The 12,823-nt window shown below is 35.5% G+C and overlaps 1 protein-coding gene across 3 annotated transcripts in view; it reads right to left on the reverse strand.

The window, feature by feature from the left end:
- Window positions 1-12,823, reverse strand: part of Cacnb4 (calcium voltage-gated channel auxiliary subunit beta 4) — a 272,203-nt gene continuing 259,380 nt past the window's right edge. For 2 of the 3 annotated variants that reach the window (XM_042683553.1, XM_042683555.1), the window contains 2 exons: window positions 8,727-8,912; window positions 1-6,338 (listed from right to left, as the gene is read on the reverse strand). In XM_042683553.1, coding sequence (XP_042539487.1) covers window positions 6,078-6,338; window positions 8,727-8,912 — 447 coding nt within the window. In that variant the 3' untranslated portion in view covers window positions 1-6,077. The remainder of the gene's footprint in view (window positions 6,339-8,726; window positions 8,913-12,823) is intronic. The other variant, XM_042683554.1, reaches the window with a different exon arrangement.

A 12,823-nucleotide genomic window follows, 5' to 3' on the forward strand; every position in this document is an offset into this window, starting at 1 on the left:
GTTGTTTTGTACACATTTAAATTCCATAAAACAAATCCATAGAAATTAGGATATTGTATGCATGCGCTCTGCATTTTCTTTGTTAAATGTCTTTGTTCACAAAAATAACACCACATTTTTTCCCCTTAAAGCCACTAAAAGCAGAGGGAGAATAAAACATGCAGCACTGTACACATTTGCATAGTATATTTTACCCAGCATGCCTTGTAGAATGCTACACATACCTATATAATAAAAGAGGGGATAGATCATCAAAATAAGGAATTAAAGTTTAAAGGAAAAAATTATTTGACAATGGCATTTCCCCCTACTGTACCAATGGAGACGGAACATAACCTGGGATATCAGAAGAGTAGGGGGAAAATTATTTTATATCACTTTGCCATATTTATTTTTAGAATGTTTTATATTAATAACTTTTAAAAAATTCCCATCCACCCCCTTCAAAAACAAAATGGATGGGCTTAAGTTTCAAAATAGTATCTGGTACAGAACAAATTAAATAATCCCAATAGTTTTGTTTCACTGGGACCTTTTTTTTTAATCTTTTGAGGTTGTGAAAAATACAAAAAGAAAATTTCAAACATGCCCAAAGTTCAGAGGAGCCCTGTCACTTGGAGTGACATTTTGTAGTTGTTATTGAAGGAGAAGAAATAAGAACAGAAAATATACTGTAAGTCTTATCACAAAATAAAATTTAATAAGTTCATATGTATGGGAGTAAAATAAACTATATCCACAGATTGCAAGGCTATGAAATAAATTGCAAGCAGGAAGTTAAAAAGATGCTAGATGAAATAAATCAAATAAAACATGGAACCAAATCTATACACTTGTAAAAAATAGGACTGCCAAATTAACAGTGGATTTTGTGGTAAGTTTGTGCTATAACAAATGTGCTTCTTTCTCCTCAATCTATTTTCATATTATTGGCAAAATATATATATATTATAATTTTGTACTGTACAATATATATTTTTGCTACATTATTTTTCTACTGCTAATGCAGAAGTAACAACATAGATTATTTTGGCAATAAATGCTTTCATTTTTAATATCATCCCAGAAAATAGTGTAAGGCATATGAAAAATAGTTTGCAACAATATAGCGTTAATGATCCCATATCTGTAACACATCCCATATGCATACAGAATTCACACTGATTTCATTTAAAACTGTGTGAAAGTTACATGCAAAGAGGGCAAGAGAGGCCCCTACATAAATATCGACATAGCCATTTGTTGAGAAATGTAAGTGTTCAAACAGAACCAAGAACACTTACAAAATATTGAAAAGCTAGAGGCCAGCCACTTTGTGTTCTTCTCAGCTTAATTCCTTCTAATTTTCAAGTGAGGAAGTATCTGTGTCCAAACCACTCTAAAACCATTACTAACATTTTCTACCATCTCTCTGCAAACATTTTAGATCTATCAAAAGAAACAAAAGTTGCACATGAAACAATGACTCCCCAAAACTCAGTGCTATTCACTATTATTTATATATTTTTCCATGGGAAGTGGGAGTTACAGCCCTTAAGATGGCATGCTGAGAAACTGTCTAGTCTTCCCATAATATCCTTCAATTACATGGAGCATCTGGCATTAAATTATTTAAAAGTAGATGGAGACAGTTGGTATCGGAGGATGTGTTTCATTGGATAAAGACCCTTTTAATAAATGATGAAACTTTCAAAAAGAAATTTGTGAATGCTGTATTTCCAGCCCATATAAACATATGTTACTATCTTGACTAACTCGATTGCTGAACTCAACAATAAAAAAGTATTCTTTTGTCTAACAGCTCTTATATTGACTGGTTTGATCATGATTATAATTTAAAAGAAGAGACAATTCATTGCAACTTACACACAAAGTAAGGACCCTAGTTCACAGTTAAAGTATTGCAGTATTTAAAGATATAAAGAACTAATGAAACAGATTTTATTACATAATTTCTTATAAAGTGTCCCACAGTTACTTAAGGATGAGTTTTATATAATCAAAAAAAATAACCACCATGCAACATTGCCATAAAAGACAAAGGCAGAAATACAAAAGAAATAAGAATTACATAAGCATTTATTTGAACATTGTTATGAAGTTTGTCCCCATTACACCCAGAGTCCAAGATAATGAATATTCTTACCCAATAAGTTGCTAAGTCATGCTCTTGGTATCCATAGAAATCGAAGATTAACAAAATTTGAATTTGCAAACCAGCCGCATTTAAACATTAAGACTTTAGACATACTGTTTTTCAGACCTAGCATTAGGTATTATAAACACGTTTCTTCACAGTTTGGTTTGCTTCCTATGATGACTTATATGTTCAGTTATTCACTTTTCATCAACTGTGAATCCGTACAGAGAAAACATTATCAACATGGAAGAAATGAAAGGATGACAAAAGCATTATGGGATTTTAACACTTCATACTTTAAAGATTGCAGTGAAGTTAACAGTAGAAAATTTGATGACAATCTTAATTGGATGAGTACTCTTTCTACTTAAAGATGGACCAAGGAGATGTATTAAAAAATATTAATACACAGAGCAATTGTATAGGGGTATCATGTTGTTTTGTATTTTTCTTAGCAAATATGAAAATAAAATTATATAACTAAGAAAATATATGAACTACAAATCAAGGTTGCCTAGAAACAATGCTAACTGACACCTTGGGTCTCAACAATGTTTTATGATATGTTCATTTAACGAGTTTAAATTTCCAAACTATCTTTTGCCACAATTTCCTTCTCTCACTCCCTTTCACAGCCTCTACTATCTATTATGAATTTTAAGGCCCCCACACTGAAGACAAGTTCAAGTATGCAGGTATGAAAAGAGGTTAACATTCCAAAAATACATTTTTCAAGAACAACAATAATTAGAGTAAATAACAAATCACTTAAAGGGAACAAATACTTGTCTCAGAATTTGTTTCACATTTAAAAAGTTCATTTCATTAAGGACAAAATGCAATAACTTAATAGAGTCACAAAATTAAGACTCTCTTCGTGGGTAAGACCATTACTCTAAATTGTTAACAATTCCAATCTTCTTTCCAATAGAACTAACTGTATAAAGATAAGAGAGAATCCAGTCATTCACAAACCTGCCTAAGCGTTGCACTAAATACTGGAGTAAACAAGGTAACATTGTTGGTTATATACTATTGGAGTCACATTATGGCCTTGAGAGTTAACAGTAGGATCAAAAACTGCATTCTTTTCTTTTCCATGACTACATTTCCACAGTGTGACATTATTATGTCTTTGGACTGAAACTAAAGAATCCTAATATGTGATTTAAACTACAAGTTAAACAACTTGAAAATATTATTATAAGAATTGTTTCTCCTGCTTATCATTACTTGTTATTTTAAAATAATTAAAAACAAGGTATTACTGGAATACATATTTTCCAAAGGTGCTTAATGTGCTCGAAAAAATAAAATTTTATTTAGTATATATCTTGATGTTAGTATCATTTACATAATAAATTCTAAGGCTTTTAAAAAAGGAAGATGTGCATCTCTTATTCACTTGAAGAAGATAAACTTATTACAGAAGGAAAGTGAAAAATATGTAAAATTAAAGAGCAATTTTAACTATATCATCAAGAAAATATACATCATATCCTTTCAAAGATTGTTAGCATTTGAATAAGAATGCAAAGCGAAATGAGTATGGACATTTGAAGGTAAATGATAGATGGGTTCTGTGTACAGTTATTGAATGGAACTCCCTCTGTCAATATGACATGAAGACTAGAAACAAGGGTTGAAAGGCTTTCCAAAAAGAAATGGTAATCTCGCAGACTAGGGGATATATGGAAAATGCTGTTACAGCTACCTGCCATAAAATGTAAATATCTTAAAGTAGTTAAATGACCAATTGCTAATGCTACCACAGAAAAAGCTGGACAGCTGTCTAGTCTAAATTTATACACCTTGGTGCACTCTTTGCAATTAAATACTTTAATGCACACAAACAAGAAACCAGTAAAGCATATAGAAAAATGTTTTGGCTAATGTTTTCTTTCTCATGCAAATATGTGCTGTACATGTAATATAGTTTTGTTTGCTGGAAAATGCTCTTCTGTGTTTTAACAAAGTATTCAGTAATGGCAGGTTATATGTTGAGTAAAGAGCATGATGGCTATAGCTCTTCTAAATTTCTGAACTGAAAGTTTTGTAAGATTCACTAGATGACAAAAGAACTGCACAAGCCAGTACCACATGTTAACTTTGAAATTTTGCTGAGCCCATGTTGAATTGTATTGACTGATGGACGAGATGACATACAGAATGGTAGGTACCCTCATGATGAGCTAAACAGGGTTATATACTGTGAACAAGAGGGAAGGTATATGGTAGGCTGTGGTGGGGTTTAGGGTATATTTAACTAATTAAGAACATGAAATGTATTTCTTCATCAGGAAAATGATTGAACTGGCACATGCTCTGAAAGCCTAGGGGAAGACAAGTTAATGTAAAAGTAATCACACATGTTTTCAAAAGCATGCTTCATGACACATACTCGTAGAAAACGACTTTTGTGGCTGGGTTTTAGAAAAATGCACACATCATAGAACTTTAGAAACAAGATCCCTTTTGTAAAGACTTTTGTGTCTTATATAAAAGGGTCAATTTCAATAATTTCTTAAAGCATAGTGAATCTAAGTATTTCTTGATAAGACATGGGTCACTATAACTATAACCCCCCACCAAAAACCTGAATAATTTCAGTGATGAGGGTTATCCACTAAAAATAAGACAACCCAAGCTCCAAAATTATAATTTTTCTGCATTAAAATGCTATAATTTTAGTGAATCAACATATTCTGAATCTTTATGATTAGGATTTTTTTACTGCAAGATGTTAAATGCATCATTACTTTGAACTTTTTCCAGTTTGTCATGCTGTAATTTGAATGTATTTGAAGAAAATTTAAAAAAAATAGCGTGTTTTAAAACTTTGCTGAAGGGCTAGACATTCAGCTAAACCAAAGACAGAGACCGAGGAAAGCAACGAGAAGATACTCCACTGTGTTGGCAGGAAATACTGACCTGATGTGTGTGGTAAGTGGGCTGGATGAACTGGAGATGTTTAGCTATGCACTCAGGAGGATGGTACCACATCCTTGCTATCTGACTTCAGATCTCCAGATGTGTGTAGTTGTGCTCAGATTGATTAAAGAAGAAATACCACTTCGTTTTCCATTTCTTATATAACCAGCTATTGTTGGCTTCTCCTTACTATTCTCACCCATTGCTGAAAAAATGTTGAAGTTTTTCTTCTCCTTATTTTTTTTTTGCCAACTTCAAACAAGCTAACAATACTAACTGAACAGAAAGCAAAAACACATTTTGAATACAACAGCTATGCCAGGAAAGAAAGAAAAATATTAAAATCTGAGGAGAATATATAATTTCTGCATTAAGATTTCTGAGATTCTTTTTTGGCACTATCAGTACATTTGGTAAGTTTGAAAAGCCATTCTGGTAACAGGTTAGTATATTAAAATGTTCATACATTCCAACTGTAAGTGTAAATTTAGCTTCCAACAAATAAATACTATAGCTGGTTTTGGTTTCTGTTGGTATTGTGAATTTCTTATCGTTTAGGTTTAGTTTTTTCCCGATTGTTCAGTTGGTTGTAACATGCTCAAGTAGACTTCCAGTCAATTCACCCAAATTCCAACAGGAATTGGTTTATAAATTGGTTCCAACTGGAACTGGTCATTTGGAATTTCCAGCATGGGAAATTATTTTGTATGTGCCTTCATAAATACCCTAAAATTACAAATTGATGTGTCTAAATCTATGAAGAAAACAAAAGGTACTGTTATGTAAATGTTACACTTAAAAATATCTATATGACAGGGCATCTATTATCCATCTAGATTCAAGGGCATAATGTATTTTTTTTTTTGCCCCTTACTTAGCATCAAATGACACCAGCCCACAGCACAATAATTGTGCTGTGCTTGCCAAGTTACAATGATTGGTTTATCCTAGCAGTGCTATGACAAATTGTCAACAAATGAATATTTTTTATGTTCTTTTGGCAGCCTCAAAGCCTATGTCGGGAGTCATGGCTGTATCCCCCAGGTGAGCCTCGGTTCCTGTGTGGTTTATAAGTGTCCTGGTATGAGTCAGGGTAATCTTCTTCCACAAGAGGGTAATGATCTCGGCTATGCTGAGAACTGGAAGACAAGCGGTTCCTACTCTTCCGAGCTCTCTCATTGTGATAGTTTTCATCAGAGGTCATTAGACTTCGTCTTTCAATTGGAGAGTTCTCTGTGGAGTGATTGCTGTGCCTCATCCGCTGACTCTAAAAATATCAGATAATGTATTGATTAAATTATGTCAGCTTCATACATGTAAGCATATAAATGTAAATATATAAATATATTATAATGTATGTTATATACATGTAAACATGTAAATGTATAGGACCCATTCAATAAGACATGACTAAATATCTGCCTTAATAAAGCATTTTGACAAACAGATGGTCTGTCCAAAACATCTTGTCTTATTTATTTGGGACACAATGCATGAAGGTGCTTCAGCACTGACAGCTTATGAATTTAATTACATAAAGCCGCATGACTATGCTTCTTATTGAAAAAGCAGAACTGAAAACTGGCCATTACATGGAACGTAATGAATTTAGTAAGGCCTAAGTATTTCACTTCTTTTGCAATAAATGGGGGTTATTTTGCTGCTGGTGCATGAAGTTCAGAATAACATCTATTATTTTACTCCTTTCTTGAACTGATATTTGTCTTATTATAAGTCACACATTTGGTAGCTGAATTATAACTTTATATATTTACAAATATTTTATGAAACTATTTGTACTATCCATAAAATAATGTGTCTGTTGCTATATCCTACCTAAATGTTCTGCTTGCAGTAATATTCTTTAAAGGAGTATATAGTGTTATGGAATCAGCTAACTGATGCTTTTAAAAATCTTTGTTCCTTAACTGAGACAGCCTGCAAAAGTAATCTTCAGATATAAATTAAAATTCTCTAATATTATTAATTGAAAGTAACATCTTAAGACAACTACTTGTTGGGTCAGAAAATGAAATTGGACCTTTTTTCACCTTGGTAAACAGGTTATCTGTATGTGTCCACTAGCTTAGGAAGGTCACCTGAGTTAAGGAATAGGATCCTGACACAACAATGGTCTCAGAGAATCTTCTACAAAGTTATTGGGCTTCACATGGAAATTCAGTGAGTCACAGACCATGCCATTCATCTCAGCCAGGTAGCTAACAATTAAGTACCTATTATTACAGGGCAAAGTAGGGCACAGGATAAAGGTCACCACATTAACTCATTAGTGAAACTGGGAGAACCACTGTAGGTGGATGCCTTGGAGATGTTTTATCAAGTGTGTTGTATTCATAAACAAAGTGTAATGTGATACTTATTCCCGTATCACAGAGGCTTAGTGTTCCATGCCTCCATACTACATCCCAGTTCAAACCCAACACAAATTGGTCAATGGAAATGCTTCACTCTGATCAGCATACATGGAGGGAAATAAGGCAAACTGGTGCATACACACATATATAAATGTTACAATCGAACATGTCCAGTCTTAAAAGAAATTCATTTCTATAGCCATTTTTTTCTGTTTACCAAGATATAGTTTTGCAACAAAGCAAAACAGTTATAATAGTGTTTGAATTTATCTCAGAGTTAACTTTACAAAAATCTTCAAGTATGGCTATCGTTATAACCCATTAAAGACAAACTAGTCATGATGCCAGACGGCTCAACTGACTACATGTTCTTCAGTCAGCTGGGGGTTGGCCATCTTCCAGCAGCTACCTGATAAATGGTGAATAATAATTAATGTAGAAAGGTAGGAATCATTTTGTGTCCTAATGCTTCTTGCTCTCTATCAGAGCAGCAAAGAAAGAAGCTCCTGACCCTATCCCATACTTCCCTAAAGGACACTTGTCATAGCTACTGACCCAGATGCACCCTAGCTATACCCAAGAAAACTTATTCTGTCTTGTGCAAGGCGTAGAACAGTTCAGGCAGCACAGGGGGCAGGAATAGTTAAGGAAAGACAAAAGGCTCATCTGTCTCCAAACTGCCTGATATTTTCACTATCATATAATTTTTAAGTGTCATGTGTAAGTTATGGACAGTTGCCCTGTATAGACATTAAATCTACCAAGAACTACTTTATCTAAGTAGAATCCATTTTAAATTCCCAGAGAGCAGTTGGGATTTTGGTGACCTGTCATCCTAGCTGCTCAGGAGGCTGGGATCTGAGGACTGTGGTTCAAAGCTCAGGCAGGAAAGCCCATGAGATTCTTATCTCCAATTAACTACCAAAAAAGCTGGAAGTGGAGCTGTGGCTCAAGTGGCACAGCGCTAGCCTTGAGCAAAAAAGCTCAGGAACAGCCCAAAGGCCCTGAGTTTAAGCCCAGGCCCAGCACACACATACCCCCTCCCCCCCCCCCCCCCCCCCCCACACACAATCAGAATTACAGAGAGGGAAGTCCTCCAGTAAGGGTGATTCTCTGGGCAGCTTCCTCTAGACTAGGTGAGCTCCAATTTGGGTTAGTATAATGTACTCCTATAGTTCCCTCCTCACATTGAGAAGCATTCCTCATTCTTCAACTTAATCAAGTTCTCTATACAATCTGAAAGGTAAGGTTGTAAAAGTAGTAAGCAAAACTGACAATACCTGTAACCCAGAAATTGCAGTAGGATATGGTGAGAGTGCTGTGGAGCCCAAATTCCTCCCCAGCAGTGGGGTCATGGGGGTGCTACTGGTTGTGTGGGTAGCACGCCAATATGCCTCAAGGTACTCTCCTAGATGTTCACACGCATCCTCAAGCTGATTCTCATCCAATATGACATCAAACATTTCCTGGAGATGACAAGAAAATCCATTTTCTTCCCAAACTAGAATTTTGCCAATGAAATCTCAAAGTCCAGACATATACTAGTTATTGCAAATGGGGGGGGAGGGGGTTGATGGGAAGGGATGGGAAGGGGAAACAAAGGAAGAGGCAACAATGCTTGATAAGGAATGTACTCATTACCTTGCCCATGTAATTGTAACCCCTCTATACGGTATTTTCACAATTAAAAAAAAATCTCGAAGTCCATGTAGGGTGATTTGAAGGGATAAGTTAGCAGTTTCTCAAGTTAAAATCAAGCAAGGTGTTCCAGTGTCCCAAGCAGAAAAATCAGAGTTCATTAACTTACTTGAATTTTTCATTATTTAAGGATACAGTTGACTCTAAAGGTGTTACAGGAAAAGTACAGTGAAATCATGTCAGTGTTCACCTATGTGTTCATATGTTCATGTGTTCATATGTCCCTAATTCCTAGTGGAATTCTCACTTCAGAATATGAAAGAAACAAGGTAACTGCACTGAATGAGGAGGTTTAAAGGACTCAAGTGGTAAACTGCTTGTCTACTAAGTGCAGAAAATCTATCATTGGAATAAACATTTTCCAAGGTAACTATGTTGACTTAGATAGTTTTCAGAAGGCTTGTGAAAAAGATTTTATCTGCCTCATGATAAGAAGCAAGGAAAGGAAGTTTGGGTTAATAATAGAAAATCAGTCTAGTAATTGCTACTACCCTAAGCTAATTATGTGAGACAGTTTAAAAAACAAAACAAAACATATGAGAGCCAGAAGCCGGTGGCTCACGCCTGTAATCCTAGCTACTCAGGAGGATGAGATCTGAGGATCATGGTTCAAAGCCAGCCTCGGCAGGAAAGTCCATGAGACTCTTATCTCCAAAAAAACCACTAGAAACCCGGAAGTGGCGCTGTGGCTCAAGTGGTAGAGCACTCGCCTTGAGCTGAAGAGCTGAGGGACAGCACCCAAGCCCAGAGTTCAAGCCCCACGACTGACCAAAAACAAAAAACAAAAAGAAAAAAAAAAAAACCGGTGAGTGCTTAATTACAGAACAGGGGTCATACAAGGAACATCCAGTGTCGGTGTTTCTGTCATAAGGACTCTGCTCAGTATCTGTCCTGTAATTGGGAAGTTGTTCTTTAGGCCCAAAGGGAATAGAATGGCTCTTCTGTTATGGCTATGTGACTGGGAACACAAACAGGATATATTCAAAATACAGAAGACTCATTGGAGGGATACTCAGAAAACCTTGGCACTTCATACTTCACAAAAAGAAAAGCCAACTCACAGGTGTTAGCATACCCCATAAAAACACGTGGATGGTGGTGAATCTAATATTCAGTCACTGGATTGAAATAAACTTCCTCTCCCACCTCTACTACCATCCACCTGTTTTTATGAGCTCATTTGAACAAATTAAGAGCCTTAAATTCATGGCTAATACCAGGAACACTGACATTGCTGGATAGTGAGACAACTGGAAGACGTAAAGTTGGAGGTGTCTCAGTTGACTCATTCTCTTTGGTGCTTAGAACAAGGGGCTCTTAGAAGTAGATGTCACCATAGAAACTATCTCTCCCCCAATATTTATCCTTTATTTTTAGTGCAGCAGATTGAACCCAGGAATCTAGCCAGGCTAAGCACATACTCTACCACTGAGCTACACCCCCAACCTACTGTTTAAATGTTTCATTACATCAATCTTCACTGAAATGTTTGATCCTATGTTACAATGTTTGAAAGTTCCTTAGAGTAGGAAAATAATAAGTGACTTCAGTCTAAACGGATTCATGTTTGAGAGGACTTAGTCAGTTCAATTTATATAGAAAAAAATCCTTTAAGAACACTTATCACTTGAATTTCTGAATTTTTTACATATTTTCATTACTAAAATGTTTATACAATACTGATTTCATGCCAGGTCCGATGGATATCCAATGGCAAAAACAAACACAGCACCAAAAAAATAAAACTTCATTGATGTTGAAGAAGCATACAAATATTAAAATCAAATTGAGAGGATGGGTAGAGATGGGAGAGATGGGGGAGTTTGAAGAAAGGGGTTACATCGATCAAGATGCACTGTACTCCCAAAGTGACATGTTGAATTGAATCCCTTTGTATAAATTCTTAAAGATAATAATAAAAAACTCACAAAAATATTAAAAGCCACAATAATTACATCACACTGGGACTTTAATTCAGAACACTATAGAGGCAGGACCACTTCATATTTAGATCCGTTAATGTTCTGAATCTAGAAGGAGGTCTACAGAAACTTGTAAGAATCAAACTTATGGAAATGGAGAAATGATAAGAGTCTACCTGTAAAGAAAATAAAAGATAAAAGTGAAGCAGAGCCACAGTGAAAGAAAGAAACCATGTGGCCCCCAAGATGAGGGAAACATCCTTGGTCTTTATTGAACATATATCCTTACCAGAAGTCTCTTTTCCGGTAAAGTAACCCAAAGGAGTTTCTGGCCTCTTGCCATCATAGGCTCTTTTCTGAATTAGTTTTAATTTTTCACAGTCATAAAGAGAGATTTGATTCTCAGGGATGTCTACAATGCTCTGATGAAGAGAGTGATGTTGGAGTACTAACTTGAGTGGAACAAGAATAATTTCATCCCCAAAACCAACCACAGACTCCAACGACACAGGAAGAAAAAAAGAGGAAATAGGGAAGCACCAACCAGATGACCCCACTCGGCTTTCACAAGCTTGTGCCCCACAAATTCTAGACTGCTTGTGATGTTGAGCCTGCTGTTTATGTTTGTTTATGCTGCTTGCTGAAAAATTAGATTGCACAGGTATCATCCAATAGTGTGGGTTTTAGGTCCAACAAGTCATTTTCTTGCTTTCCTAAAGTCTCAGATTAAAGAATCCTTCAGAGATTTAATCAGGATACATCAGGGTACATTGTATGCATATATGGAAATGTTAACTCAACTTTGTTGTACCATTAATACATGCTAACTAAAATTTTATTTCAAAAATAAAATAGGAAAATGGGATCATATCAAGCTGAGAAGCTTCCGGAGATCAAAATAAACAACAGGCCTAACAGATGATATATATAATGGGAGAATATTTGCAAATGGTCTGTCCAACAAGGAGTTGACATTCAGAATATACAATATACTCAGAAAGATAAACACCAAAAAAAAACCAAAAAACAAATACTCCAGTAAAAATAAAGGTGGTGGGTGACTACACAGGGCTAAAAATGTAGCTCAGTGCAGAGTACCTATCTAGCAGGCAGCAGGCCCTGGGTTCAATCCCTAGCAACATACACACAGAAAAAGAAAGGAAAAAAGGAAGGAAGGGTCAGTCACTAGTGGCTCATGCCTGTAATCCCAGCTACTTTGGAAGCTAAGATGTGAGAATCTGCATTCAAAGCCAGCCACAAGCAGGAAAGTCCAGGAGTCTCTTTATCTCTGATTAATCACACATCCACACAAACAAAGCTGTAAATAGAGTGGTGGCTCAAGCAGTAAAGTTCTACCCATGAGCAAAAAAGCTCAGAGATAGCACCCAGGCCCTGAGTTCAAGCCCTATGACTGGTACTACAAAAATAAATAAATAAATTAATTAATTAAAGGACAGAAAATGAGCTAAATTTAGAACTAAGCAAACTGACTTAAAAATGGCCAACAAATATGTGAAATAATGCCCAGTCTCACTAATCATCAGAGACATGGAAATCTAAACCACAATGAGGTGTTATTTCCCTCCAGTTAGAATGGCTATCATCAAAAAGGACAAGACATGGCAAATGTTGATTAGGATGCAGAGAAATGGAAACTCTTAAAGCATGGATGGAATGCAAATCAATACAGATAATATAACAAAAACAGTATAAAGATTCCTCATGAAAATCGAACTATATTATGACCCAGTAATTCC

This window comes from Dipodomys spectabilis, unplaced genomic scaffold, assembly GCF_019054845.1.
Source record: "Dipodomys spectabilis isolate Male_0828 unplaced genomic scaffold, ASM1905484v1 ptg000081l, whole genome shotgun sequence".
Taxonomy (NCBI): domain Eukaryota; kingdom Metazoa; phylum Chordata; class Mammalia; order Rodentia; family Heteromyidae; genus Dipodomys; species Dipodomys spectabilis.